The following is a 26,254-nucleotide window of genomic DNA, read 5'->3' on the forward strand; positions in this document are numbered from 1 at the left end:
GAGCTTCTTTTCCTACCTCCAGTACAGTACTTACTAAAAGGGGTGAACAAATTTACATTGCTCTAAAATATAATCTCATCTTTTAAGTTCCTAAAACATTTTCACTGTTGGAGTTACTAAAGGATTAGTAAAAGTTAGATATTGAGGTATATATTTAATTATCTCAAAAGGCCATTTAAAAGTCAATTAAAAACGAAAAATCTTTAGAGTGGAAGCCAGGTGATTTTGAGAACTCCAAATCCCAAAGTTTAGAGTCTGAGATGAGTATACAAAGCCATTTATGTTTATTCTGGAGAACAAAATACAAAACATTGCTTTAACATTTGAAATCATTTTTTGAGATACAGACCTATATTAGCTGAACAAAATTAAAAAAAGTCAAGTGTATAATGAAAATGAACTTGAATAGCTGATGGGATTTCAAAGAACTGTTATAGACCAAATGTATGTGAAGACTGTGTCATGGTAATGCCACAGGGTATTATATAGTCATTAGAAATTATAAACATTAGAGTCCTTCTAATGTCAATATTCTAGGATAGTATACAATATTCTTAAGATTTTTTTTCCAAATAAAATCATAGGCTTTAGTTCATGGTTCATGGGTTCATGTAAACAAATTAAGACTGTAGGTTATTTAAATGTATTTTGTCAAATAAACAAATAAATCATTGAAAAACCCTTGCTTCTACTCTTTATTTTGAAGATAGAACATGGTCCAGCAGGATAGCATAGAAAATTAAGGAATTGAGCTCTGGAGTCAGACTACCTAGATTTGAATCTTAGTTCTGATCCTTACTAGCTGCCTGACAATGGACATTTACTTAATTTCTTTGTGCCTTGGTTCCTAAGTCAGCAAAACAGGGATAAGAATGTTATATATATCACAGGGCAATTGTAAGCATTAAATGAGTTGATATAGATAAAGCACTTAAAACAGAATAAAAGCTCAATAATTATTAGGTACCATGGTTAAAAGGCATATTTTTCAACCTCAAGGAATTTATAATCCCATAAAATGATGATTCCACTTTGGGAGAAAATACATACACATATTAAAAAAAGGAAAATAAGTACTAAACAGTTTCATATAAGATACAAAAATAAATGACATTAAAGAATAACAAATCATGGTTAGATTGTAGGTGATTGAATTATGGTATGTTTCTATGTGGGAGAAAGTGGGACTGCTAGTGGAAGTGAAAACATAGGAAAACACCTAGAGGTGGGAATAAGTAAGACACAAGTTTCTTTTATGTGCATTAGAATTTCACTATGCCTATATTTTGTTCTAATTCTTTCAAAATTTAGAATCCATGTAATAAATATGAATCATTATTTTTAACAAAACCATCTATATACTTTAAAATTATTTAAAAGTAAAGCTTTAACATCTGTATGTTAACATCTGTATGTATGTTATGATCACATTTGAGTTTCAAAAATGCCCTGTAATAAGGCAGGAGTATTATTCTTATTTTATAAATGAGGAAGCTGACGATCAGAACTCATGTCACTTGCTTAAAGTTATACCACTTGTAAGTAATAGAGACAAGATTAGCAACCAGGTGTTCTAGCTTCCAATTTAGTGCTCTTCTACCACACTATACTTACTGAATAACAGAAAGCTTAGTACATGATAAATGAGGACTGATTTTTTTGATAAATAGTATGTTTGATCTTTGTCTCAACCAAGGAAAAATGGTATAGGGTAAAAGTGTAGATACTGCTAAATCTCAGGTATGTTAAAAATAAAAATAAGTAAGCACCAGTTATTACTATGCCTTAGAAGTCCTCTTTATTTCTGTTTTGAGTGTTTTCCTAAAGGGCTGCAACATTAGAAGTGAAATAGAAATAACATACACATGGAAGATTCAGATAGAACTTCTCCTTTCATAACTTTCTTTTTTTCTTCACCATTATCATTTATTTCCTCTGAGGTAATGCGCCTTTTGAAACACAGAATAAAGGAACAAACCACACTTCAGCAAAACCTTGCCATGAATATTATATTTCAGCTATAATCAAGTTGTGTCTTAAGAACAAAGATTCCACTGTAATATAAAACCCACTGTAAATATATCCTTGATACTCCTGTCAATATGCCAATAAAGAAGTAAAAAGTATAAAACAATAATAAAACATAACTTCTACTCATAAATGTATATCATAGAGCAAAATCTCTGACATAGTTGTATAAATATAAGTACTTCTTAAAACAATTTGTAATATCAACATTCAAATTTTTATTCAGAAACCTATTGGAGCTAGTTTTGATACCAGTAATAAGCATGTAGAAGAAAAGTAGAATCCCTTCTCTCTTCTTTAGATAAATTTTAAATTACTTTTGTTCATATATGGAGGTGCCAGTTGTCTAGTTTCTTAAGGAAGGATTGTATGTCATATAGGGAGAGAATTACCTATAATAATGTCAATAAGCCACAAAAACCCCACTATTCTCTTTTGAGAGCCTGGGGTTAGGAGCAGAAGAAAACTGGACACAAACTGGTTTTTGACCAGGCTTATATTCTTCAGTTTCCAGATTGCACATTGCATGGGGCCTTTAGGACTATTTGGTTGGATATTACTGTTCTATCACTTGCATATTCTATTTTGGAAAAAAAATGGCCCTACTTTGCCTAGTCAGTCAATATTACAAAGAAAGAGGGTGATGGGACATTTTATGTAGGTCCTTGGTTATTCCAGTTCTCATCTGATGACATGCCTGCAAAGGGATATGTTAGGATGATTGGGGACTAATTGCTAATTTTGTATCTTAAAAAGCTATTTCTTATCCTTTGTAAAGTTTTTATTTGAGGAGAAAAACTTTGATCTCAGATCCATTTTTTTTAACAATGCCAAGACAAAAATATTCCTCATCTTTTGGTGAATGATCAAACAAACCACTTATAATTTAGTTCATAGTTGTGGACTGAATTTTTAACACTTAAAATATCTTTACAACCCCTAACAGTGTGGATTCATAAATGAGATATATTTAAAGGCACACATTCATTTAAGTATTTGTAAATTATTAATGGAAATTCTTATTTTTATTACAAATAGTTTGAGATAATACTTGTTTGGGAAACTCTTTTCATTGATTTGCATTAGAAATAGGCTTAAATTATTCTTTACATATTTCTTCTTCTTTCTCTGGCAAAGAGGCCTTTTTCTTGGGTACATAAGTCACACTGGACAAAGAATGCTTTCTAATTGTAGACAGCCTTTTCCTAAAGTTCCCCCCTGAAAAGAAATATAGGAGAGGGTCAAAGCAACAATTTGATGCAGCCAGAGACAAGGTTATGACCACTGACTTTTGCATTCTAAGAACAGAATCACAGGGTTTAGTTTCATTGTGTAAAAAATGAAGGTGGATGGTGCGTTGAATATGATATGGCATGAAGCTGATCAAAAAGGCAGCTGTCACAACTATGATCATTCCTATAGCTTTTTTACGGCTTGACAGATTTTTGTTCATTGAATTTTTCAGTAAGGTTAAAATGATCATTGTGTAACAGACAATTATAATAACAAAAGGAATAATAAATCCGACAAACAATGACACATAATGCAAGACCAAAACATGATTTTTAGCCTGACTGTCCTGTGGAGGCTCAAAGCACTTGGTATTGTTTTTCTCATCTTTGTAAGATGTGGACATTAAAAATGGAGAACTGGTCAAAATTACAAAAATCCAAATGCCAACACACACAAATTTGGCTTTCTTATGTTTAACCAAATTAATGTTCTGGACTGGGAAAACAATTGCAATGCACCGGAAAAAACTCATGGCTGTCATAAAGAAGATACTACAATAGAGGTTGACATACAAGGCATAGGTGCTGAGGCGGCACAAAAAGTCACCAAAGAGCCAAATGCCTTTGTGAACATAATAGACCACACGGAGAGGCAGTGTACACACGCACAGTAGATCTGCTACTGCTAAATTAATCATGTATACTTGGAAAGCTGACTTCTCATGATATGTTTTTATGAGGACATAGAGCACAAAGCTATTGCCAAAGAAGCCCACGACGGAGATCATAGAGTACAGGGTAGAATACACTTGATTGCGGAAGTCATCAATGGTATCATTGCACATGTTATTACTGGCAGAAGAAACTGTCAGATTTCCAACTCCATCCATATTTCTCTAGGAATGTCTGCTTGGTGCCTAAAATACATACATATATATATATAAATTTTTTTCTTGCCATTTTTTACCAGATAATAAATTACAGGAAGTACTAAGATTTCACTTTGTAGTGTCATTATATATACTTTTTGACCATGGTAGGAAGCACAAGTGGTGGGGAAATGAAGAGATATTCAGCTGCATCTTGCCTCCAAGAGAAAGGTTTGGGTCCTACAGGCTCAAAGAAAACTCTTTCTCCCCTCTTTTTTCCATCCAAGTTTGCCTAATGGACTTACTCTTAATCTTCAAGACCTAGCTAAAACATCTCTGCTTTTCTTTAAGTCGTATTACTCTAGTACTATTCTGTAAATCTTCCTTTTAATTGAGTTTGTTTCTCTATTAGATAAAATCTTTAAAGATAGTAGTTTCATAAATATAAATTTCATCTATCTTCTATCTACCTATAGTTATATATCTATCATCATCTACCTATTGGAAGAGCATTGAATTCACTTGGAGAATATGATCTAGGTGAAAATGCTTGTTTTCTTCAAGAAAGCTGCCTAGGTAACATCTGCTGGTTGATGCTCATCCAGTTGCTTTAATTAGAGGAAAAAGTTCCAGAGGTAAAACACGTTTCTAAAATCTGCACCATAAGTTAAGGCTCCGAGGAAAGATGTAGCATAACTAATTGAAATATACTTTCTGGGTAAGGGTATTGTTGTAACTGTTTATCCTTGTTCTCTTCCTAGACTCACTCTCAAAGTCATACTATTCAACAATACATGATCATTTCTCTTTATACCAAGGGGTTGTTACTTGGTCTAATTTAGTTAAGTTATATCAAGACGGTCAATTAAGGCAGTAAACAAGCTCTGATCAGATAGAGCTAGGGATGAGACAATGTAGAAGTAATGATTTCTAGTGTTCCTCCAGATTCTTTTATTCTTTAAGAAAGTGGGAGCACCTCATCAATGTATAATATGGTGGATAATTTTTTACTGAAGTCTTATTTCTTGGACTTTTAAAGGGTTTCTGCTCCCTAGTAAGAAAGAGTTGGTTGGGGTTTGTAAGGTGGAAAGACTGACTGAATATAAAGAAGTCCCAACAATAGAGGGGACTGATCTTGTCTCTGAATTATAAATACAGAAACAGACAGCTATGGTAGTGGTTGTAGGTGGGATATAACTTCCCGGGTTTACTACTGCTAACAACTTGGCCAGTTCCATTTTTTCTTTGATTAAAAAATTTCATTATTTTTCACCAAGAACTGTTGGTATATGACAAAAACAATGAGGGTGGATATCTAAGATCAAAGAGAAAAACGAGGTGACTATTCCCAACTTCTGGTTTATTTCTCAGGTTTTTTTCCAGCTACCCACCTCTTTCACCATTGGCTCCCTGAACTCAGGTGCAATTATGGGTAAAAGGGAAACCACCTAAGCTTAATCTAGTCTTTTTTTGTTAGCCCTATTACTAGGTTTTCCACAAACTGGGCAGTGTTATGCTGAGGCACTAGATGGTGCTGTTGAGATTTTTGATATAACTTTTGTTTTAAGAACTACACTTGCAAGATATTAGATAATTACCATCTGTCTTTCCTACCACCATCTTTACTCACTACATCATTATTTCCAGAATAATTTCCCTATATTGGAGCTTTCAACTATGTCATGCTCTGTTCTAAAACCTTCAATGGTCACTGAGTGCCTTCAGAATAAAATCCAAACTTCTTGGCCTGATATTTAAGGATCTCTACACTCTAGTTGCAACTGAAATTTCGTAGCTTATCTTTCACTTTTCTCTTTTACACACCTTATATTTCTTTTTTAAAAAATGTTTATTTATTTATTTTGAGATAGAGCATGAGCAGGGGAGGGGCAGAGAGAGGGAGAGAAAGAATCTCAAGCAGGCTCTGTGATGTTAGCCCAGAGCCCTATGCGGGGCTTGATCTCACAGAGAGATCATAGCCTGAGCCAATATCAAGAGTTGGATACTTAACGGACTGAGACACCCAGGCACCCCTACACACACTGTACTTCAATGAAACAACTATTTTATTATGCTAGGGACATGTGTTACATGTTTTCCCATCTGCTATCTTTTTTCATGGTATTTCTTTTTCCCTAAATGCTTTTTGTTTCATCTATGTATATGCAAAAACTACCCCCCCTTTAGCTCAAATTACACCCTCCTTGACTAAGAATTTCCTTATCCTCCTTCCACAGTAATTTCTATCATATTCTCTTCTGGGGTACTTTAAATTTATCTTTCAGATCAGCAATTTGTACATATATGTTGTCTTCCCTTACAGACTATCTTGTTGATATATAAGAAAGCATGTCACACAGGGCTAATACATATGTACCTTGACCATAAGTGCTCAATAAATTTTGGTTGAATGAATGAATACATGAATGGTGAACAAGTTTGTTATCTGAAAGTTTTTTTTAAGTTTATTTACTTATTTTAAGAGAGAGAATGAGCAAGGGATGGGCAGAGAGAGAGAGGGAATCCCAAGTAGGCTCTACACTGTCAGAGTGGAGCTTGATGCAGGGCTCAAAACCCATGAACCTTGAGATCATGACTTAAGTCAAAACCGAGAGTTGGACACTTAACTGACTGAGCCACCCAGGTGCCCCTTAAAGTATTATTTATAATTTAAAACCACTTAGAGTTATCTTTGCATTCCAATATCATTTAAAATTATTCCACCCTCAGAGCCTAAAGCAAAGTTGCTTCCTAAAGTATTAAGGAAAGCACTAAATAATAAAGCTAACTGTAAGATTAAAAAACATTCATATCTTGACACAGACCACCCATTTATTTTTCTGTTAAATATTAGAAATTTGAAATTCCCAGATCTTTGAATAAAAGATGCCAAATAAAACTGATAAATAAATTAATGAAAAACAGATGGTCATTTGTCCCATTAATAAACTTTCCAGTCCTTACAGACCAACTTAAGTTTTCCTAGTAATGTTTGTATTTAGTTTCAATTGTTTATTTATAATTAAGTCACATCCATGACTTATATTAGATTATAAAGAGAAAATTATAAAACTTTCAAACAAGTAATGAATCCTGGAGGGGTAGAGATCACTTAGTCTAAGGCACTCATTTCACAAATGATGGCTTTGCTTATCTTAAACAACATTTAATTCATTTTTATAGAACTTACTATGTATGATCCCCCAATAATGAGATCTATGCTGTAAGGATACATAGATACCTAAGATCCCATCCATGCCTTCAAGCAGCTCATAATCTGTTCATGGAGAGGAGTGATGACTGAGAAGTATGGAGAGGTTACAACACAGTATGATAAGAACTATCTTAGAACAAAGCAAATGGGCTATTAATTGGTTAATATAAACAAGCAATAAACATACATAAAATTAATTTTTGGTGCAGATGACAAAAAAGGTTACTTTGTTAAGATAATTTGCAAGTTGAAGAAACAAGATTGATTTAGAAAATGGAGCCATACCTCTTTCTGACACTGCAGTGCCTTTCACAAATGTTCCTAGTTAGTGGTCAGTGCTTCTTATAATGTAATTTCAGATGAAGCCTAAGCTGAAATCATAAGATTGAAAAAAAAGTTAATGACATTAGAAGTATTCTGGATGGGTCATGGGAGCTTAGTGGCCTTAAGTACAGATACAGAGTGTGTCATGGGACATCACAGCTTTAGGACAGATTTAGGGCTAGTTATTGGATTCCATGCTTCCTTCTTTTCCTTCCATTCATTTTTACATCCCCAGGGGAGAAACTTGGAATACAGGCCAGGGCTGATCACAGATATTTGTTTCTGTGTGCAGGAAGCTTCCATATCTAAAGATGAACACAATATCATAAAAATACTCCTCTCTCTATGAAACCGTGATATTTTCCCTATTTTCTTTTCTAAACCATTTGGTATTAAGTTCAAAGGGGAAATAATTTGGAAGTTCATATCTGAAGATATAGTTTGCTAGAAAGAAGACTTAGAACATTAAAAATTTCAGATATATCTGTCTGGAATGGTTTAGGGACAATTTTCCTTTAAGGAATAATAGATTAGAGGACCTTGGACTCTTCTCCCTAAAAATCTCATAATAGTAGTTATTGTTTATATCCCTAATTTGGCATGTATTATATACCTGCAGAAACCAACTGTTTTGTAGTTTGTACAGTTAACTTTTCATGAGTATATGCTTCTTCTCTTCAATTAAACCATATCAGAAAATCTAACAAAGTATAACAAATCTCCAAGAAATGAACAAAGAAGGGTTTTCATGAAACATTAGCAACCTGGACACTTCCCCCCTAAATTTGTATTCCCTTATGGCAATTTTCATCCCTGTCTGCAAGGACTACGGAGACTGGCCACTTTTTTATTTATCTATGGTCTAAGTACCAACAAAATAAACACCTTCCTTCAGTTTATTCTTAGCAAGTATAAACACACTGGGCCTTTGTAAAGAACTCTGCTGAAAAAAAAGGAAATCACAAGGAAAATAAAGGAAATTCAGAAATATAAAATATAGATATATTTAAAAGTAGGAATCTCAACCTATAGCTATAATATTGTGTATTGAATCCACCCTGTGTTCAGATAATCATTTTAAGATGTTCTCCAACTTCTTTTCCCTTTCTGAATTTCCCTCCTTCTCCAGGTAAGGAGTTGACATAGGTAATGTACTACTAGCAGTCTGGATGAAGTATGGACTGAAGGTGGGGAATTAGTCAAATTAGTCAAACTGTGTTGGCTTTTATTCAGTAAACTTTTTTTTGCTTAGCTTGTCCTAGGTCTCTGTAATCAATAAAGGTATACTGACAGAATATCGAATGAAAAAAGTCTTCTCTGAACCTTAAATTATATAATTCCATTCATTTATAGAGAAAATTAACTTTGGCTCTGTCACAATTTTGTATTTAGACAAAACATATTCTTTCCTAGTGTGTAAAGAGAAAGAAAGTTTATGAATTTCCAAGACCTATCTGTGAGAAGTATAATATTACCAGGCTAATGTACTAGTTATCAATTTCCATGGTAGCTGTGCAATTATAACAATTCACACTACATGTACAAATAAGTAAATGTCACATTGTCTGGGCAACAGTGTAGTGTTTGCTCAAGTTTGGGATTCTGAGGTGTCTTCTATTATTTCCTAAGAAATTCTGAGCTTTGCACATAGTGGGCATTCAATACTTTGACTCATTACCTTTCTTTCTTTTTTTTTTTCAGTTTCCTAGAGGATTCTTGTCTCTGACAGCAGCTTCTGCCAAAATTAGATTCTACCATTCTTATCTGGGTGATTGGGTGGGTAGACGTCAGACAAAAAAGTAAGAGTATGAGTATGTGATTTTTTATTTATTTTTATTTTTTTTATTTTTTTATATGAAATTTATTGACAAATTGGTTTCCATACAACACCCAGTGCTCATCCAAAAGGTGCCCTCCTCAGTACCCATCACCCACCCTCTCCTCCCTCCCACCCCCCATCAACCCTTAGTTTGTTCTCAGTTTTTAACAGTCTCTTATGCTTTGGCTCTCTCGCACTCTAACCTCTTTTTTTTTTTCCTTCCCCTCCCCCATGGGTTCCTGTTAAGTTTCTCAGGATCCACATAAGAGTGAAACCATATGGTATCTGTCTTTCTCTGTATGGCTTATTTCACTTAGCATCACACTCTCCAGTTACATCCACGTTGCTACAAAAGGCCATATTTCATTTTTTCTCATTGCCGAGTATGTGATTTTTTAATTTTAATTATTTAATTCAGGAGTTGCTCAGATCTTTTATTTGGGTCATTTGAAGTCCATGAATGTGTGTGTGTGTGTGTGTGTGTGTGTGTGTAAATTTCTTTCCTTCAGCCCTTAACTTCCATTGAACCTGTAACATGGTCAAGCTCCAGTGAATGAGGGAAATAAGAGATACAGAGATAATCTGAGAATACAAGGTCCCAATTCATGTACCATATTCTTTATTGTTGCTGCATTAGAACTACCTACAAACAAGAATGACTTATACACTTTGTGTTCTCTAAGCATGGTCTGGGTAGAGCTGATGATCTACAAGTGTCCCTAGGCTTGTGTCTTCTATCAAATGAAGATAGTAATAGTGATTCTTTTTCATTTCTAATAAAAAAGTCATTCCTGTTCTTCTCAATCTAATTTAGTATCTTTCTCCATTAAAGTTCTGCAGTATTTTGTTTTTTCTGTTCTTGATCATTTTCATTTCTTGTTTTGTGTCATAGTCATCTCCTGGTTTTTCAATTTAAACTTCTTCATAATTCCCACCCCAGTTCCACTAGAATTAAATAACAAAAAACAAGTCTTATTCTTTTTGTATTTCATGCTATGTACAGTTCAATGTGTTTTAAATATTGGGTGATTTGAATTAATTTTTATATACTTTCATTAATGTCTTATCAAAATAAGAGAGAATCTTTGCATGTAGAAAGACAATGAACATGGTACAAAGTTTGTAGAACTGATAGGCATAAGACCTGGACCATCCTCAGACTATGGTGGGTGATTAATTGTGTGATCTTGAATAAATCACTTCCACTCTGTGATCTTTTCACTTATTTGCAATTAAATAGGTTTATATTATATGATCTCTGAATTTCCTTTCAGTTTCCCATTGTATAAAACTATGAAGACCAGGTACTTTTTTTCCTTGGTTTACTTTAATCCTAGGGAAAAAAGAGCAAGTAGGATGAGAGATCTATGGCTTTACTGAAGAGAAATATGGACAAAAGTTGTTTGAAAGCTTGATTTAAGACTATTAAGATATTCCCTGAGTTTTAGGTTAACATCTGAGAGAAATACTCAATTCTTCTTTGAATGTATTAGCTGCTCTCAGGATATTAACTTGGTCAGAACCTCTAAAGGCAACACAAGCATTTTTAGTGGTTTCTAAACTAGTGCTAATCTTATGATGTAAAGCTGTCCCACTTTCTTTTGTTTCTTTAATTTTTAATTTTTTAAAATTTACATCCAAATTAGTTAGCATATAGTGCAACAATGATGAAAAGAGTAGATTCCTTAGTGCCCCTTACCCATTTAGCCTATCCCCCCTCCCACAACCCCTCCAGGAACCCTCTGTTTGTTCTCCATATTCACGACTCTATTCTGTTTTGTCCTTCGCCCTCTTTTTATATTATTTTTGCTTCCCTTCCCTTATGTTCATATGTTTTGCCTCTTAAAGTACTCATATGAGTGAAATCATATGATTTTTGTCTTTCTTTGACTAATTTCACTTAGCATAATACCCTCCAGTTCCATCCACGTAGTTGCAAATGGCAAGATTTCATTCTTTTGATTTCCAAGTAATACTCCATTGTATATATACACCACATTTTCTTTATCCATTCATCCATCGATGGACATTTGGGCTCTTTCCATACTTTGGCTATTCTTGATAGTGCTGCTATAAACATGGGGGTGCATGTGTCCCTTTGAAACAGCACACCTGTGTTCCGTGGATAAATGCCTAGTAGTGCAATTGCTGGGTTCTAGGGTAGTTCTATTTTTAGTTTTTTGAGGAACCTCCATACTGTTTTCCAGAGTGGCTGCACCAGCTTGCATTCCCACCAACAATGCAAAAGAGACCCTCTTTCTCCACATCCTTGCCAACATCTGTTGTTGCCTGAGTTGTTAATGTTAGCCATGCTGACAGGTGTAAGGTGGTATCTCATTGTGGTTTTGATTTGTATTTCCCCGATGATGAGTGATGTTGAACATTTATTCATGTGTTGGTTGGCCATCTGGATGTCTTCTTTGGAGAAGTGTCTATTCATGTCTTTTGCCCATTTCTTCACTGGATTATTTGTTTTTTGGGTGTTGAGTTTGATAAGTTCTTTATAGAATTTGGATACTAACCCTTTATCTCATATGTCATTTGCAAATATCTTCTCCCATTCTGTCAGTTGCCTTTTAGTTTTGCTGATTGTTTCCTTGGCTGTGCAGAAGCTTTTTATTTTGATGAAGTCCCAGTAGTTCATTTTCACTTTTGTTTCCCTTGCCTCCAGAGACGTGTTGAGAAAGAAGTTGCTGCGGCCAAAATCAAAGAGGTATTTGCCTGCTCTCTTCTCAAGGATTTTGATAGCTTCCTGTATTACATTGAGGTCTTTCATCCATTTTGAGTTTATTTTTGTGTATGGTGTAAGAAAGTGGTCCAGGTTCATTCTTCTGCATGTTGCTGTCCAATTTTCCCAGCACCACTTGCTGAAGAGACTGTCTTTATTCCATTGGCTATTCTTTCCTGCTTTGTCAAAGATTAGTTGGCCATACATTTGTGGGTCCATTTCTGGGTCCTCTATTCTTTTCCATTGGTCTGAGAGTCTGTTCTTGTGCCAGTACCATACTGTCTTGATGATTTCAGCTTTGTAGTATAGCTTGAAGTCTGGGACTGTGATGCCTCCTGCTTTGGTTTTCTTCTTCTATATTGCTTTGGCTATTCGGGGTCTTTTCTGGTTCCATATAAATTTGAGGATTATTTGTTCTAGTTCTGTGAAGAATGTTGCTGTTACTTTGATAGAGATTGCATCAATATGACGATTGCTTTGGGTAGTATCAACATTTTAACAATATTTGTTCTTCCTATCCAGGAGCATGGAATCTTTTTCCATTTCTTTGTGTCTTCTTCAATTTCTTTCATAAGCTTTGTATAGTTTTCAGTGTATAGATTTTTCACCTCTTTGCTTAGATTTATTCCTATGTATTTTATGTTTTTTTGTGCAACTGTAAATGGGATCTATTCCTTGATTTCTCTTTATGTCGCTTCATTGTTGGTGTATAGGAATGCAACCGATTTCTGTGCATTGATTTTATATCCTGCAACTTTGCTGAATTCATGGATCAGTTCTAGCAGCTTTTGGTGGAATCTTTCGGGTTTTCCATATAGAGTACCATGTCATCTGCAAAGAGTGAAAGTTTGACCTCCTCCTGGCTGATTTGGATGCCTTTTATTTCTTTGTGTTGTCTTATTGCAGAGGCTAGGACTTCCAATAGTATGTTGAATAACAGTGGCAAGAGTGGACATCCCTGTCTTGTTCCTGACCTTAGGGGGAAAGCTCTCAGTTTTTCCCCATTGAGGATCATATTAGCATTGGGTTGTTCATATATGGTCTTTATGATATTGAGGTATGCTCCTTCTATCCCTACTTTCTTGAGGGTTTTTATCAAGAAAGGATGCTGTATTTTGTCAAATGCTTTCTCTGCATCTATTGAGAGGATCATGTATTTCTTGTCCTTTTTTTTTACTGATGTGATGAATCTCGTTAATTGCTTTGTGGATATTGAACCAGCCTTGCATCCCAGGTATAAATCCCACTTGGTCATGGTGAATATATTTTTTTAATTTTTTGTTGGGTCCGGTTGGCTAATATCTTGTTGAGGATTTTTGCATCCATGTTCATCAGGGAAATCTCTCTATACTTCTCCTTTTTAGTGGGGTCTTTGTCTAGTTTTGGAATCAAGGTAATGCTAGCTTCATAGAAAGAGTTTCGAAGTTTTCTTTCCATTTCTATTTTTTGGAACAGCTTCAAGAGAATAGGTGTTAACTCTTTCTTAAATGTTGGCTAGAATTCCCCTGGAAAGCCATCTGGCCCTGGACTCTTGTTTTTTGGCAGATTTCTGATTACTAATTCGATTTCCTTATTGGTTATGGGTCTGTACAAGTTTTCTATTTCCTCCTGTTTCAGTTTTGGTAGTGTATATGTTTCTAGGAATTCTTCCATTTCTTCCAGATTCCCCATTTTATTGGCATATAATTACTTATAATATTCTCTTATTATTGTTTTTATTTCTGTTGTGTTCGTTGTGATATCTCCTTTTTCATTCTTGATTTTATTTATTTGTGCCCTTTCCTTTCTCTTTTTGGTCAAATTGGCTAGTTGTTTTATCAATTTTGTTAATTCTTTCAAAGAACCAGCTTCTGGTTTCATTGATCTGTTCTACTGCTTTTTTGTTTTCGATAGCATTAATTTCTGCTCTAATCTTTATTATTTCCTGTCTTCTGCTGGTTCTGGGTTTTATTTGCTGTTCTTTTTCCAGCTCCTTAAGGTGTAAGGTTAGGTTGTGTATCTGAGATCTTTCTTCTTTCTTTAGAAAGGCCTGGATTGCTATATACTTTCCTCTTATGACCATCTTTGCTGTATCTGAGAGATTTTGGCTTCTGGTGTTATCATTTTCATTGACTTCCATATACTTTTAAATTTCCTCTTTAACTGCTTAGTTAGCCCATTCATTCTTTAGTAGGATGTTCTTAAGTCTCCAAGTATTTGTTACCTTTCCAAATTTTTTCTTGTGGTTGATTTCGAGTTTCATAGCATTGTGGTATGAAAAGACACACGGTATGATCTCAATCTTTTTGTACTTACTTAGGGATGATTTGTGTCCCAGTATATGGTCTATTCTGTTCCATGTGCCCTGGAGAAGAATGTATATACTGCTTCTTTAGGATGAAATGTTTTAAATATATCTGTTAAGTCCATCTGGTCCAGTGTGTCATTCAAAACCATTTTTTCCTTGTTGATTTTTTGACTGGATGATCTGTCCATTGCTGTGAATGGGGCGATGAAGTCTCCTACTATTATGGTATTACTATCGGTGAGTTTCTTGATGTTTGTGATTAACTGATTTATATATTTGGGTGGTACCACATTTTGTGCATAAATGTTTACAATTGTTAGGTCTTCTTGGTGGATAGACCCTTTGATTATGATATAATGCTCTTCTGCATCCCTTGATACAGTCTTTATTTTAAAGTCTAGATTATCTGATATAAGTATGGCTACTCCAGCTTTCTTGTTGACCATTAGAATGATAGATGGTTCTCTATCCCCTTATTTTCAATCTGAAGGTGTCTTTAGGTCTAAAGTGGGTCTCTTGTAAACAGCATATAGATGGATCTTTTTTCTTATCCATTCTGTTACCCTATGTTTTTTGATTGGAGCATTGAGTCCATTCATGTTTAGAGTGAGTACTGAAAGATATGAATTTATTGCCATTATGATGCTTGTAGTGTTGGAGTTTCTGGTGGTGTTCTCTGGACCTTTCTAATCTTTGTTGCTTTTTGTATTTATATATATGTATATATATATATATATATTTTTTTCTTCATCTTTTCTCCCCTCAGAGAGTCCCTCTTAAAATTTATTGGTTTAGTGGTCACAAACGGCTTTAATTTTTGTTTGTCTGGGAAATTTTTTATCTCTCCTTCTATTTTGAATTTTTTTTTAACGTTTATTTTTTTTTGAGACGGAGAGAGACACAGCATGAACAGGGGAGGGGCAGAGAGAGAGGGAAACACAGAATCGGAAGCAGGCTCCAGGCTCTGAGCCATCAGCCCAGAGCCCGACGCGGGGCTTGAACCCGCGGACCACGAGATCGTGACCTGAGCCAAAGTCGGACGCTCAACCGACTGAGCCACCCAGGTGCCCCTCTCCTTCTATTTTGAATGACAGCCTTGCTGGGTAAAGAATTCTTGGCTGCATATTTTTCTAATTCAGCACATTGAATATATCCTGCCACTCCTTTCTGGCCTGCCATGTTTCTCTGGATATGTCTGCTGCAAACCTGGTCTGTCTTCTCTTGTAGGTTAGGGACTTTTTTTCCCTTGCTGGTTTCATGATTCTCTCCTTGCCTATTTTGTGAATTTGACTATGATATGCCTTGTTGATGGTCGGTTTTTGTTGAATGTAATGGAGGTCCTCTTTGCTTCCTGGATTTTGATGTCTGTGTCTTTCCCTAGGTTAGGGAAGTTTTCTGCTATGATTTGCTTACATAACACTTCTACTCTTATTTCTCTCTCTTCCTCTCTGCGACCCCTATGATTCTGATGTTGTTCCTTTTTAATGAGTCACTGATCTCTCTAATTCTTAAATCGTGCTCTTTTGCCTTAATCTTCCTCTTTTTTTCTGCTTCATTATTCTGCATAAGTTTGTCCTCAATATTGCTAATTTTCTGTTCTCCCTCGTCCATCCTTGCCGCCACTGCATCCATCTGTGATTGCAGCTCAGTTATAGCATTTTTAATTTCATTCTGGCTATTTTTTACTTCTTTTATCTCTGCAGAAAGGGATTCTAATCTATTTTCGACTCCAGCTAGTATTCTTATTATCGTGATTCTAAATTCTGGTTCAGACATCTTGCTTGTGTCTGTGTTGGTTAAATCCCTGGCTGTCGTTTCTTCATGCTCTTTCTTTTGGAGTGAATTCCTTCCTTTTGTCATTTTGAATGGAGAAAAGGAATTAATGAGGTAGAAAAAATGAAATTACAAAAAAATTAAAATTAAAAAATGTAAATATTAAAAATTAAAAACACATCCACAGAATAAAATCGAATAAATGATGCTAGATCCTAGGTGTGTTTTGGTCTGGGTGTTGAAAGTGCTTTGACAGATTAGAGAAAAAAAAGTGTGAAAAAGAAAAAAAAATGAAATTGTTTGAGAATTTGAAAAACGAATACACTGAAGTAGACTAAAATGAGATGATGGGGTAAAATAGAATTTGAAAAAGTATACACAAAAGTAAAGAATACAATAGAAAAAAATTAAAGAAGAATATTTTTAATAAAAGTGAGAATAAATATGAAGTTTTTCTTTTTCTGTATTCAAAAAAAAAGAAAAGAAATTAAAAAGAGAAAATATTTAAAAAAGAAAGAAAAGGAAAGGAAATCATTTGAAAATTTAAAAAAGTGAATACACTGTAGTAGACTACACAAAATGATGAAAATAAAATAGAATTTGAAAAAATTTACATAAAAGCAAAAAATATAGTAAAAAATTAAAAATATTTTTAATAGAAATTGAAAGTAAAATGAAGTTTTTCTCTTTCTGCATTCAAGAAACAAAATGAAAAGTAGAAAAAAAGAAAAGAAAAAAGTAAAAAGGAAATTGCTTGAAAATTTGAAATGTTGAATAGACTGAAGTAGACTAAAATAAAATGATAGAAGTAAAATAGAATTTGAAAAAAAATTTACACAAAACTAAAAAGTATTGTAATAAAAATTAAAAAAATATTTTTAATAAAAATTGAAAATAAAAATGAATTTTTTCTTTCTGTATTCAAGAAAAAGAAAAGAAGTGTAAAAGAGAAAAAGAAAAAAAAATAAAAAAGAAAATTGAATAGATGAACCTGCTAACAGATTGAAGTAGGACTGAAATTACTTTGTTTTCCCATAGAAGTCAGTCTATGTAGCAGTTTGTAGTCCATAATCTAAACCGGCGGTAAGACTTGTGTTCTTAAAGAGTGAAGTTGGCCCAGTTGGGAGGGGCTCAGTGTAACAGCTCCGCTCGCCTTTAGATAGTGCTGCTAGCCTACTGGGGTGGATTGTTGCAGTGTTTGTAGATGCTTATGTGCATGAGCAGGAGCGGTGAATATGTCACCACCCAGCTACCCAGTCTCTTCCGGATCAACAATCGTGCACCTGTCCTCTGTCTTCAGCTCTCGTCCACTCCCCGCCTTTTCACTCTCCGTGACCAGGTCCCAGGCAGTACCTCTCTCCCAAGTTTTGTCTCAGATGTGGCTGTTTTCCCTGGCGCCTTAGTTCTGAAGGACTTCGGCTTTGACCCGTTCTGCCCCTCTGCAGGAGGGTCTCACTGAGCAATGGCCGAATGTTGGCTGCACCCAGGATTGCTTGCTGGATCCTGTTGCTGCCGGTGCCCCGAGACTGCAGCCAAGTGCCAGCCCACCCCAGAAAAAGTTTTCAAGATAGTGTAGCAGCAGCATTTCAGGGGTTACAGAAAATCACAACATACATCTGGCACCAGGCTTCACCCTTAATGACCTTGTTCAAGCACCAGTGAATGTGGCCGTTTTCTGAGGTCTGCTGGGACCAGGTGGTTTCAACAGTCTTCACCAAATGTCCTTCCAGCAGTGGAACTGCTTTTTCCTGTGTGGCCTGAGAACCTCCTGGACCCCACTCTGAGCCTGGGGATTCACCCTTCCCACCAGAGCACATCCAGGTATTGATCTGTGGAGTTGCAGACTGCACTCCCCTTATTTACAGTCTTAATGGAACTTAAACCCTCTCCTTTCTTCTTTCTCCTTTTTTAGTTTAGTCCCTGCGGCTATTTCCAGTTTTTCACTTTCTCTCCAGCTGCTTTTGGGGAGGGGTGCTTTTCCCGTATGCTCCCCCCCAGTCTCCATCCTCTCTCCACCCACAAAAGGGGTTCCCTACCTTTTGCGGCTTCTCACTCCCAAATTCACCTCTCCACACCACATACCTGCTGAATTCTGTGGTTCAGGTTGTGCAGATTGTTGTGTTAATCCTCTAATCAGTTTTCTAGGTGTCTGAGTGTATTTCATGGACGCAAGACACACAAAAACCTTCCATGCTATTCTGCCATCTTGGCTCCTCCCCCAAGCTGTCCCACTTTCTAAGGCTCAGAAGTCTTTCTAGCCAGCCTTACCTTTTTTGTTTTACAATAACAAGTTACACCATCTCTTGTTCTGGTATTATGAACACCATTCTTCTTGTTTTGGTAGTATGAACACCATTCTTCAGATCTAACAGAGAAGCCCCTAAAGTCATCTTTGCTGTTTCCTTTTTGTCATCTCTTGTATGAGATGCCCATCCTACTTGATCATATGGTACTAGGGTGCCAGGATGAACAGCACATCCATTCATATCTTAGCTAATATGTGAAATTTATCCTGCAGAGTATATAATAAGCCTTAATTTCTGTTAAAATGACATTGTCTTTAGGTCATTCAATCCCCAAATTTATCAGACTCTGTCATTTCCGTTAGATGGAAAGAGTCTGGAAGAGTTTTGTTAAAGCTGATAGTGGCAAGAGGAAAATAGCAAAAAGGCACTGGAAATCTGAGACTTGAAAACACTGAAGTTAAAATTACAGATAGGGAAAACACCATAGATGCTGGGGGTGGGTGAAGGGAGGAGGAATCTGACTCCTTCCCAATTTTGCTCCAGTTCCAGCTAACTTTTATATAGTCTGATACTAAGTCTTAATCTTTCCCTCTTCATTTATCTTCATTCCTACTGTTACTTCTTCGCTTCTGGCTCTCATTACCTCATACATAGATGACATTATTACCTACTTTTTACATGCACTTTGTATTTTAGCCATGCTGAACTTTTGTAATTCCTGGAGATGTTTCTCATACCCCATTAATTTCAGGCTCTTTTCTCTCAAAATCATCTTACACACCACTGCCACACTGGTCATTCTTTTTATTCATTTATTTATTTTTTTACAGTGGTCATTCTTTAACCTTTGGATACACCAATCTTTTTGCTGTTCAAGAGCCTACAATGACTATAATAAAATGCCAACCTTATATTTCAGGCAACCCCTTCCACAATCTAGCCTTAATCTCCTATCCAACCTTCTGTCTTACAGAGAAAGAAAATAATGGAAGAGGCCAAAGAACTACCAGCTGGAGAAAGGAAAAATCCACTAGTAAGTACGAAAGAGTGCTTAGAGTTCTCAGACAGAGAGCCCTGAAATAATATGTGGCATCTTTTTGGATGTACAGTTTTCTCAAACTAAGATATTCTGTATAATGAAAGTGACAGTTCAACTATTGTAATAGTGACTCTTGACAAAACTTTGGTCAGGTACAAGGTTACTCTGACATGCTAGTTTAAAATTCTGATTGTTGAGACAGGCCTGTGTCTTGTGTGTGGAATAGGAATGCACCAAAGTAAGCTAATATCCTTGCTCTTCAGATCAGTGATTTTTTTCCCTGAGACTATGTGTTATAATACCATTGTTTAATTTATTTTTAATGTTATCTTGTCATCATTTATAAGTATCCATTGTTTTTACCCAACCCCTTCCCCCCAGGTCCACTTCCAGCTTTGCCCCACTTGGATCATCTTTTGAGAAATGAAACATCTATTTTGAAGTTGTTATTTATCCAATATAAACAAATCAGAAACATTTTTGTTTACTTATAGGTAACATCTTGAGAGGTAGTCGAGTGTACGTGATGTCTCTAATAACCCTAATTAGGGGAGATGCCAGAGCCAACTTTAATCAACAGAATGACAGGTGGGAGTTTGTTTGTGTTCTGGCATTTGGACTCTAAAATGATCTTAGGAGAACTTAATTCTGAAATTTGCTCCCTAAAGACTGTGAAAAAGAATTTGAAAACACAAAAATAAGAGCAGCTGTATTAATCTGAATTTGGGGACTTTATACTACTGATCGCATTTTGTTGGAATAAAGCAAATTACAAATCTTTTTACGTGGGAAAAATGACTCACTCATTTGGATTATTAAGTGCCCAAGGAAAAAAGTTAGTCTGCATTAGGGGAGAAATATACTTTCTATAAGGAGCAAGGAGATGATGTGAATATTTACATTGAGCCCATTTTGTTTTCTAAAATATAGGAAACCAGTGAAATATTTCAAAATTAGAGGTAAAGGAACATGGTTGATTTTAAGATAAGTTTGCTTGCTTTAAAAATGTATGTTTTTGAAAGGTAGATATTGGTTATGGTGGTGAGGGGATAGCAGAAAATTTCTTCAGTTTACATCATGAACAAGCAAGAGGACTACTGTTGTTTAAAATACCCAAAACTCACAGTTAGGTTATAAACTGTAGTTATTTTAAAGTTTACAATTTGAAAGAAACATCCAAATAGAAAATATTTAGATTTAAGAACTATCTTAAGGAAAAATATGGCAATTGATTTTAAATGTTTCCAAAAGACCAAAGAGAATGAAGTTCATAGTGATTGGATTAGGAGGTCAGTGGTGACCTTAGAGAATACATTTACAATATAAAGATATTGGTAAAAATACAAGACCAGTATGTAGTAAATACTAAAAGAGGAGCAGGAAGATGGTAGCAGAGTAAGACCCTAGGCTTACCTCGTCCCACAAACACAACTAGATAACTATCACATCATCCAAAATACTCCAGAAATTGACCTAAAATTGTACAGAACAAACTCCACAACTAAAGGTAGAGAAGACTGTACACTTAAGAAAGCAGGAAGTGTCAAGACATGGTATAGCGGACAAATGGATTTCACGTGCTTTGGAAAAAAAGGTTCTATGGTCCTTGGAGAAGGGCAAGAGAGAGATAAGAACACAAGGAAATTCACAAGGAGAACATTTCCCCAAAGCCATTGGTGTGGAAAACAAGAGGGGCTGAATTTCGTGAGTTCTTGCAACCAGCAGGGATTAAAATCTAGAGTTTAAAAGGTCAGCAGGATTGGCTGGGATAGAGCCCGGAAGGCACTGAGCTGCTCCTATAGAGAAGACAGGCAAACAACCCCAGAGGAGGACAGCATGAAAGCAATCATTTGAAGAACACTTGGGGCACACAGTGGGGATATTATTTGCTCTTATCAGAGCACATCACTGAGAGCATTTATGGACACACCTGTCAGGGAAAGGAACTGGTTGGCCACCATTTCCTTTCCCTACCCCTAAGCATAAACACAGAGCCACCTACAGGAAGCAGTACAGCACAGACACTGGCTGCCTAACTTGCTTATACCAAGCTCCAACCCTTTGGCTCTGGTGGAACTTCCCTTCTCAGTCATGCTTTCCTTAGTCTGGCAGGACTTTCCACTGGAAAACCAGTAAAATCCCTACACATGCCATGTCTCCCAACCAGAGAGTTTTACAAGGCCTCAGTTCCAGGAAGGGTTGTGACAGGTCTCATTTCACAAGCAGACCAGAGCACACCTAGCTAAAACTCATCACATTCAGATCAGAGACCAAACATTGCCCGCAGTAGGCAAGGAGAGCCTCTGTAGATGACTGGGATGAAGGACACAGGAGCCAGAATATAACAGCAGAGCATACACAATACACAATGGAGGCATTTACTGAAAGCCGACCTGGGCATTACATGATATCTTCTTCATAAGACCATTACTTTCAGGAGAAGAAGATATAAATGGCTTTTCTAACACAGAGAAAGTAGAGACTTAGACAAAATACGAAGACAGAGGAATTTTTCCCAAATGAAAGAACAAGATAAGGTCACAGCCAGAGATCTAAGTGAAACAGATATAAGTAACATATCTGATGGAGAACTTAAGCAGTGATCATAAGGATACTCAGTGGGCTTGAGGAAAGAATGGAAGACATATGGGAGGCCTTTACCACAGAGATAAAAAAGTTAAAAAAGAATCAGAGATGAAGAGTGCAATAAATGAGATCAGAAACATGCTTGATGGAATGAACAACTGACTAGAAGAATCGGAGAAACAAATTAATGACCTAGAAGACAAAATAATGGAAAGCATAAAGCTGAACAAAGGAGAGAAAGAAGAATTATATAGCACAAAAACAAACTTAGGGAACTCAGTGACTCCATCAAACATAGTAATATTCATATTATATGAGTCCTAGAAGAAGAGAGAGAAAAGGGGGCAGAAAATTTATGTGAAGAAATAATAGCTTTGCATAACACTCTCCAGTTCCATCGATGCTGAAGAGTGTTATGCTAACTGAAATAAGTTATACAGAGAAAGACAGATACCATATGTTTTCATTCTTATGTGGATTCTGAGAAACTTAACAGAAGACCATGGGAGAGGGGAAGGAAAGAAAAAAAAGTTAGGGAGGGAGGGAGCCAAACCATAAGAGACTCTTAAAAACTGAGAATAAACTGAGGGTTGATTGAGGGTGGGAGGGAGGGGAAAGTGAGTGATGGGTATTGAGGAGGTCACCTGTTGGGATGAGCACTGGGTGTTGTATGGAAACCAATTTGACAACAAATTTCGTATTAAAAAAAAGAAATAATAACTGAAAACTTCCATAAACTGGGGAAACAGACATCATTTTGAAAAGGTTCCATCAAAATTGACAAAAGCAAGTCAACACCAAGACATAATTGTTATTAACTTTGAAAAATAATAAAGAAGAATTGTAAGAGGAGCAAGACAAAATAAGTCCTTAACTTACAAGGAAAGCCCCATAAGGCTATGGAGATTTATCAACAGAAACTTGGAAAACCAGATGGCAGTGGCATGACATATTCAAAGTGCTGAATGGGAAAAACCCACAGCCAAGAATATTCTATCCAGCAAGGCTATCATTCAGAATAGAAGGAGAGATAAACAGTTTACGAAACAAAACCTAAAAGAGTTTGTGACCACTAAACCAGCCCTGCAAGAAATATTAAAGGGGACTCTTTGAGTAAAAAGAAGAGACCAAAGGAAACAATATAAATTCAGGAAACACAAAAGCAGTAAAAATAAATATTTCTAAAAAAATAAGTCAGGGAATTCACACACAAAAAAAGGGACATAAAATATAATAACATACATCAAAAATGTGACAAGGAGAGGAGAAAGGAATGAGTTCAAACTTGAACAACCATCAACCTAATATACACTGCTATTTGCAGAAGAGGTTATATGCAAACCTAAGGTTAACCATCAAAAGCCACTAATAAATATGCAAAGAATAAGGAGAAAGAAATCCAAATATATCACTAAAAATCAGCAAAACATGAGAGAAAGAAAAGATCAGAGTAAATCTCTAGGAACAAGCACAAAAAAAGTAATGAAATGGCAATAAATACATATAAAAAATAATTTTGATGTAAATGGACTAAACACTCCAATGAAAATACATAGGGTGTCATAATGGATAAAAAATCAAGACCCATCTGAGGCGTCTGGGTGGCTCAGTTGGTTGAGCATCCGACTTTGGCTCAGGTCATGATCTCACAGTTTGTGGGTTTGAGCCCCGCATCGGGCTCTGTGATGACAGCTCAGAGCCTGGAGCCTTCTTCAGATTCTGTGTATCCCTCTTTCTCTGCCGCTCCCCTGTTTATACTCTGTGTCTTTCTCTATCTCTCAAATATTAAAAGAAATCAAGACCCATCTGTATCCTGCCTCCAAGACTCATTTTAGACTTAAAGACACCTGCAGATTGAAAGTGAGGAAATGGAGAAACTATCATGCAAATGGATGTCAAACAGAAAGCTGGACTAGCAATACTCATAATAAGAAAAAATAAACTTCAAAACAAAGACTGTAACAAGAGACAAAGAAGGACACTACATAATAATAAAGGGGACAATCCAACAAGAAGATAAAACAATTATAAATATGCACACAATGTGTGAGCATCCAAATATATAAAACAATAATAAACATAAAGGAATTGATAATAACATAATAATAGTAAGGGACATTAACACCCTAACTTACATCAATGTACAGCTCATCTCAGCAGGAAATCAACAAGAAAACAATTTCTTTGAATGAAACACTGGACCAGATGGACTAAACAGCTATATTCAGAACATTCCATCATAGAACAGCAGAATGCACATTCTTCTCCAGTGCACATGAAACATTTTCCACAATATATCACATATTAGCTCAAAAAACAAGCCTCAACAAATTCAAAAATATCAACCTCATATCATGCATTTTTTCTGACAACTATGCTATGAAGCTAGAAGTCAACCACAAGAAAAGATGTGGAAAGACCACAAATACATGGAGATTAAATAACATGCTACTAAACAATGAATAGATCAACCAGGAAATCAAAGAAGAAATAAAAAAAACTAAATAGAAACAAAAGAAAATTGAAACACAATGATCCAAAACGCTTCAATTTTTTTAATGTTTATTTTTGAGAGAGGGAGAGAGAGGGGGAGAGAGAGAGACACACACACAGAGAGAGAGAATCAGAAGCAGGCTCCAGGCTGTCAGCACAGAACCTGACACAGGGCTTGAACTCACAAGCTGTGAAATCATGACCTGAGCTGAAGTTGGATGCTTAACCGACTGAGCCACCCAGGTGCCCCTGATCCAAGACATTTCAGATGCAACAAAAGCAGTTCTACAAGGGAAGTTTATAGGAATATAGGCTTACTGACAGAAGCAAGATAAATCTCAAATAAATGATATAAACTTACACATAAATGAGCTAGAAAAAACCAACAAACAAAACATAAACCAGCAGAAGAAAGAAAAATAAAGATTAGAGCAGAAATAAATGATACAGAAACTAAAAAAAAAAAAAACCCAAGCTAACCCCCCCCCCCAAATAATACAGCAGATCAATGTAACCAGGAGCAGATTTTTTGAAAAAATTAATAAAATTGAAAAAGCTCTACCCAGACTTATCAAGAAAAAAAGAAAGGACTCAAATAAATAAAATCAGAAATTAGGAGAAATAATAATGAGTACCACAGAAATACAGATAATTAGAATATTATGAAAAACTATATGTCAATAAATTGGACAAACTGGAAGAAATGAATCAATTCCTAGAAGCATATAAACTACCAAAACTGAAATAGGAAAAAATAGAAAACTTGGAGAGACCAATAATAAGGATAGAAATTGAATCAATAATCAACTCCCAAGAAACAAAACTGAAGGGAGCAGATAGCTTCACAGGCTAATTCTACCAAACATTTAAAGAAGAGTTAATACCTATTCTTCTCAAACTATTCCAAAAGATGGAAAAGAAAAGAAAATTTCTAAATTCATTCTATGAGTCCAGCATTACCCTGATACCAAAACCAGATAAAGACACCACTAAAAAAGAACTACAGACACTAATTCTGCCTCAACAAAATACTAGTAAACTGAATCCAATATTACATTAAATAAGTCATTCAACATGATTAAGTGGGATTTATCCCTGGGTTGGAAGTGCTGTTTAATATTTGTATATCTATCAACATGATACATCACCTTAGAAAAAGAAATGGTAAGAATCATATGATCACTTCAGTGGATGCAGAGAAAGCATTTGACGAAATACAGCATCCATTCATGATAAAAAAAAAAACCTCTCAACAAAGTAGCTTTAGAGGGAACATGCATCAGTATAATAAAGGCTATATATGAAAAACTTCCAGCTTATATCATCCTCAATGGGGAGAAACTGAGAGTTTTCCCTCTAAGGTCAAGAACAAGACAGGGATGTCCTGTCTCATCACTTTTATTCAACACAGTACTGGAAGTCCTAGCTAAAGCAATCAGACAGCAGAAAGAAATAAAAGGCATCCAAATTGGCAAAGAAGTAAAACTTTAACTATTTGCAGATGACATGTTACTCTATATAGAAAACATGAAAGACTCAACCAAAGAAGCTGCTAGATATGATAAATGAATTAAGTAATGTATGGAAATATGTTTCATTTCTATACAGCAATAACA

The 26,254-nt window shown here is 35.6% G+C and overlaps 1 protein-coding gene across 9 annotated transcripts in view; it reads right to left on the reverse strand.

Moving 5' to 3' along the window:
* Window positions 1-261: 261 nt before the first annotated feature.
* CYSLTR1 (cysteinyl leukotriene receptor 1) overlaps window positions 262-26,254 on the reverse strand; it is a 179,688-nt gene continuing 153,695 nt past the window's right edge. For all 9 annotated transcript variants that reach the window (XM_045050843.1, XM_045050841.1, XM_045050842.1 and 6 more), the window contains 2 exons: window positions 7,629-7,714; window positions 262-4,177 (listed from right to left, as the gene is read on the reverse strand). In XM_045050843.1, the coding sequence (XP_044906778.1) occupies window positions 3,128-4,150 (1,023 nt within the window). In that variant the 5' untranslated portion in view covers window positions 4,151-4,177; window positions 7,629-7,714 and the 3' untranslated portion in view covers window positions 262-3,127. The remainder of the gene's footprint in view (window positions 4,178-7,628; window positions 7,715-26,254) is intronic.

The sequence above is a fragment of the Felis catus genome, chromosome X, assembly GCF_018350175.1.
Source record: "Felis catus isolate Fca126 chromosome X, F.catus_Fca126_mat1.0, whole genome shotgun sequence".
Lineage (NCBI taxonomy): Eukaryota > Metazoa > Chordata > Mammalia > Carnivora > Felidae > Felis > Felis catus.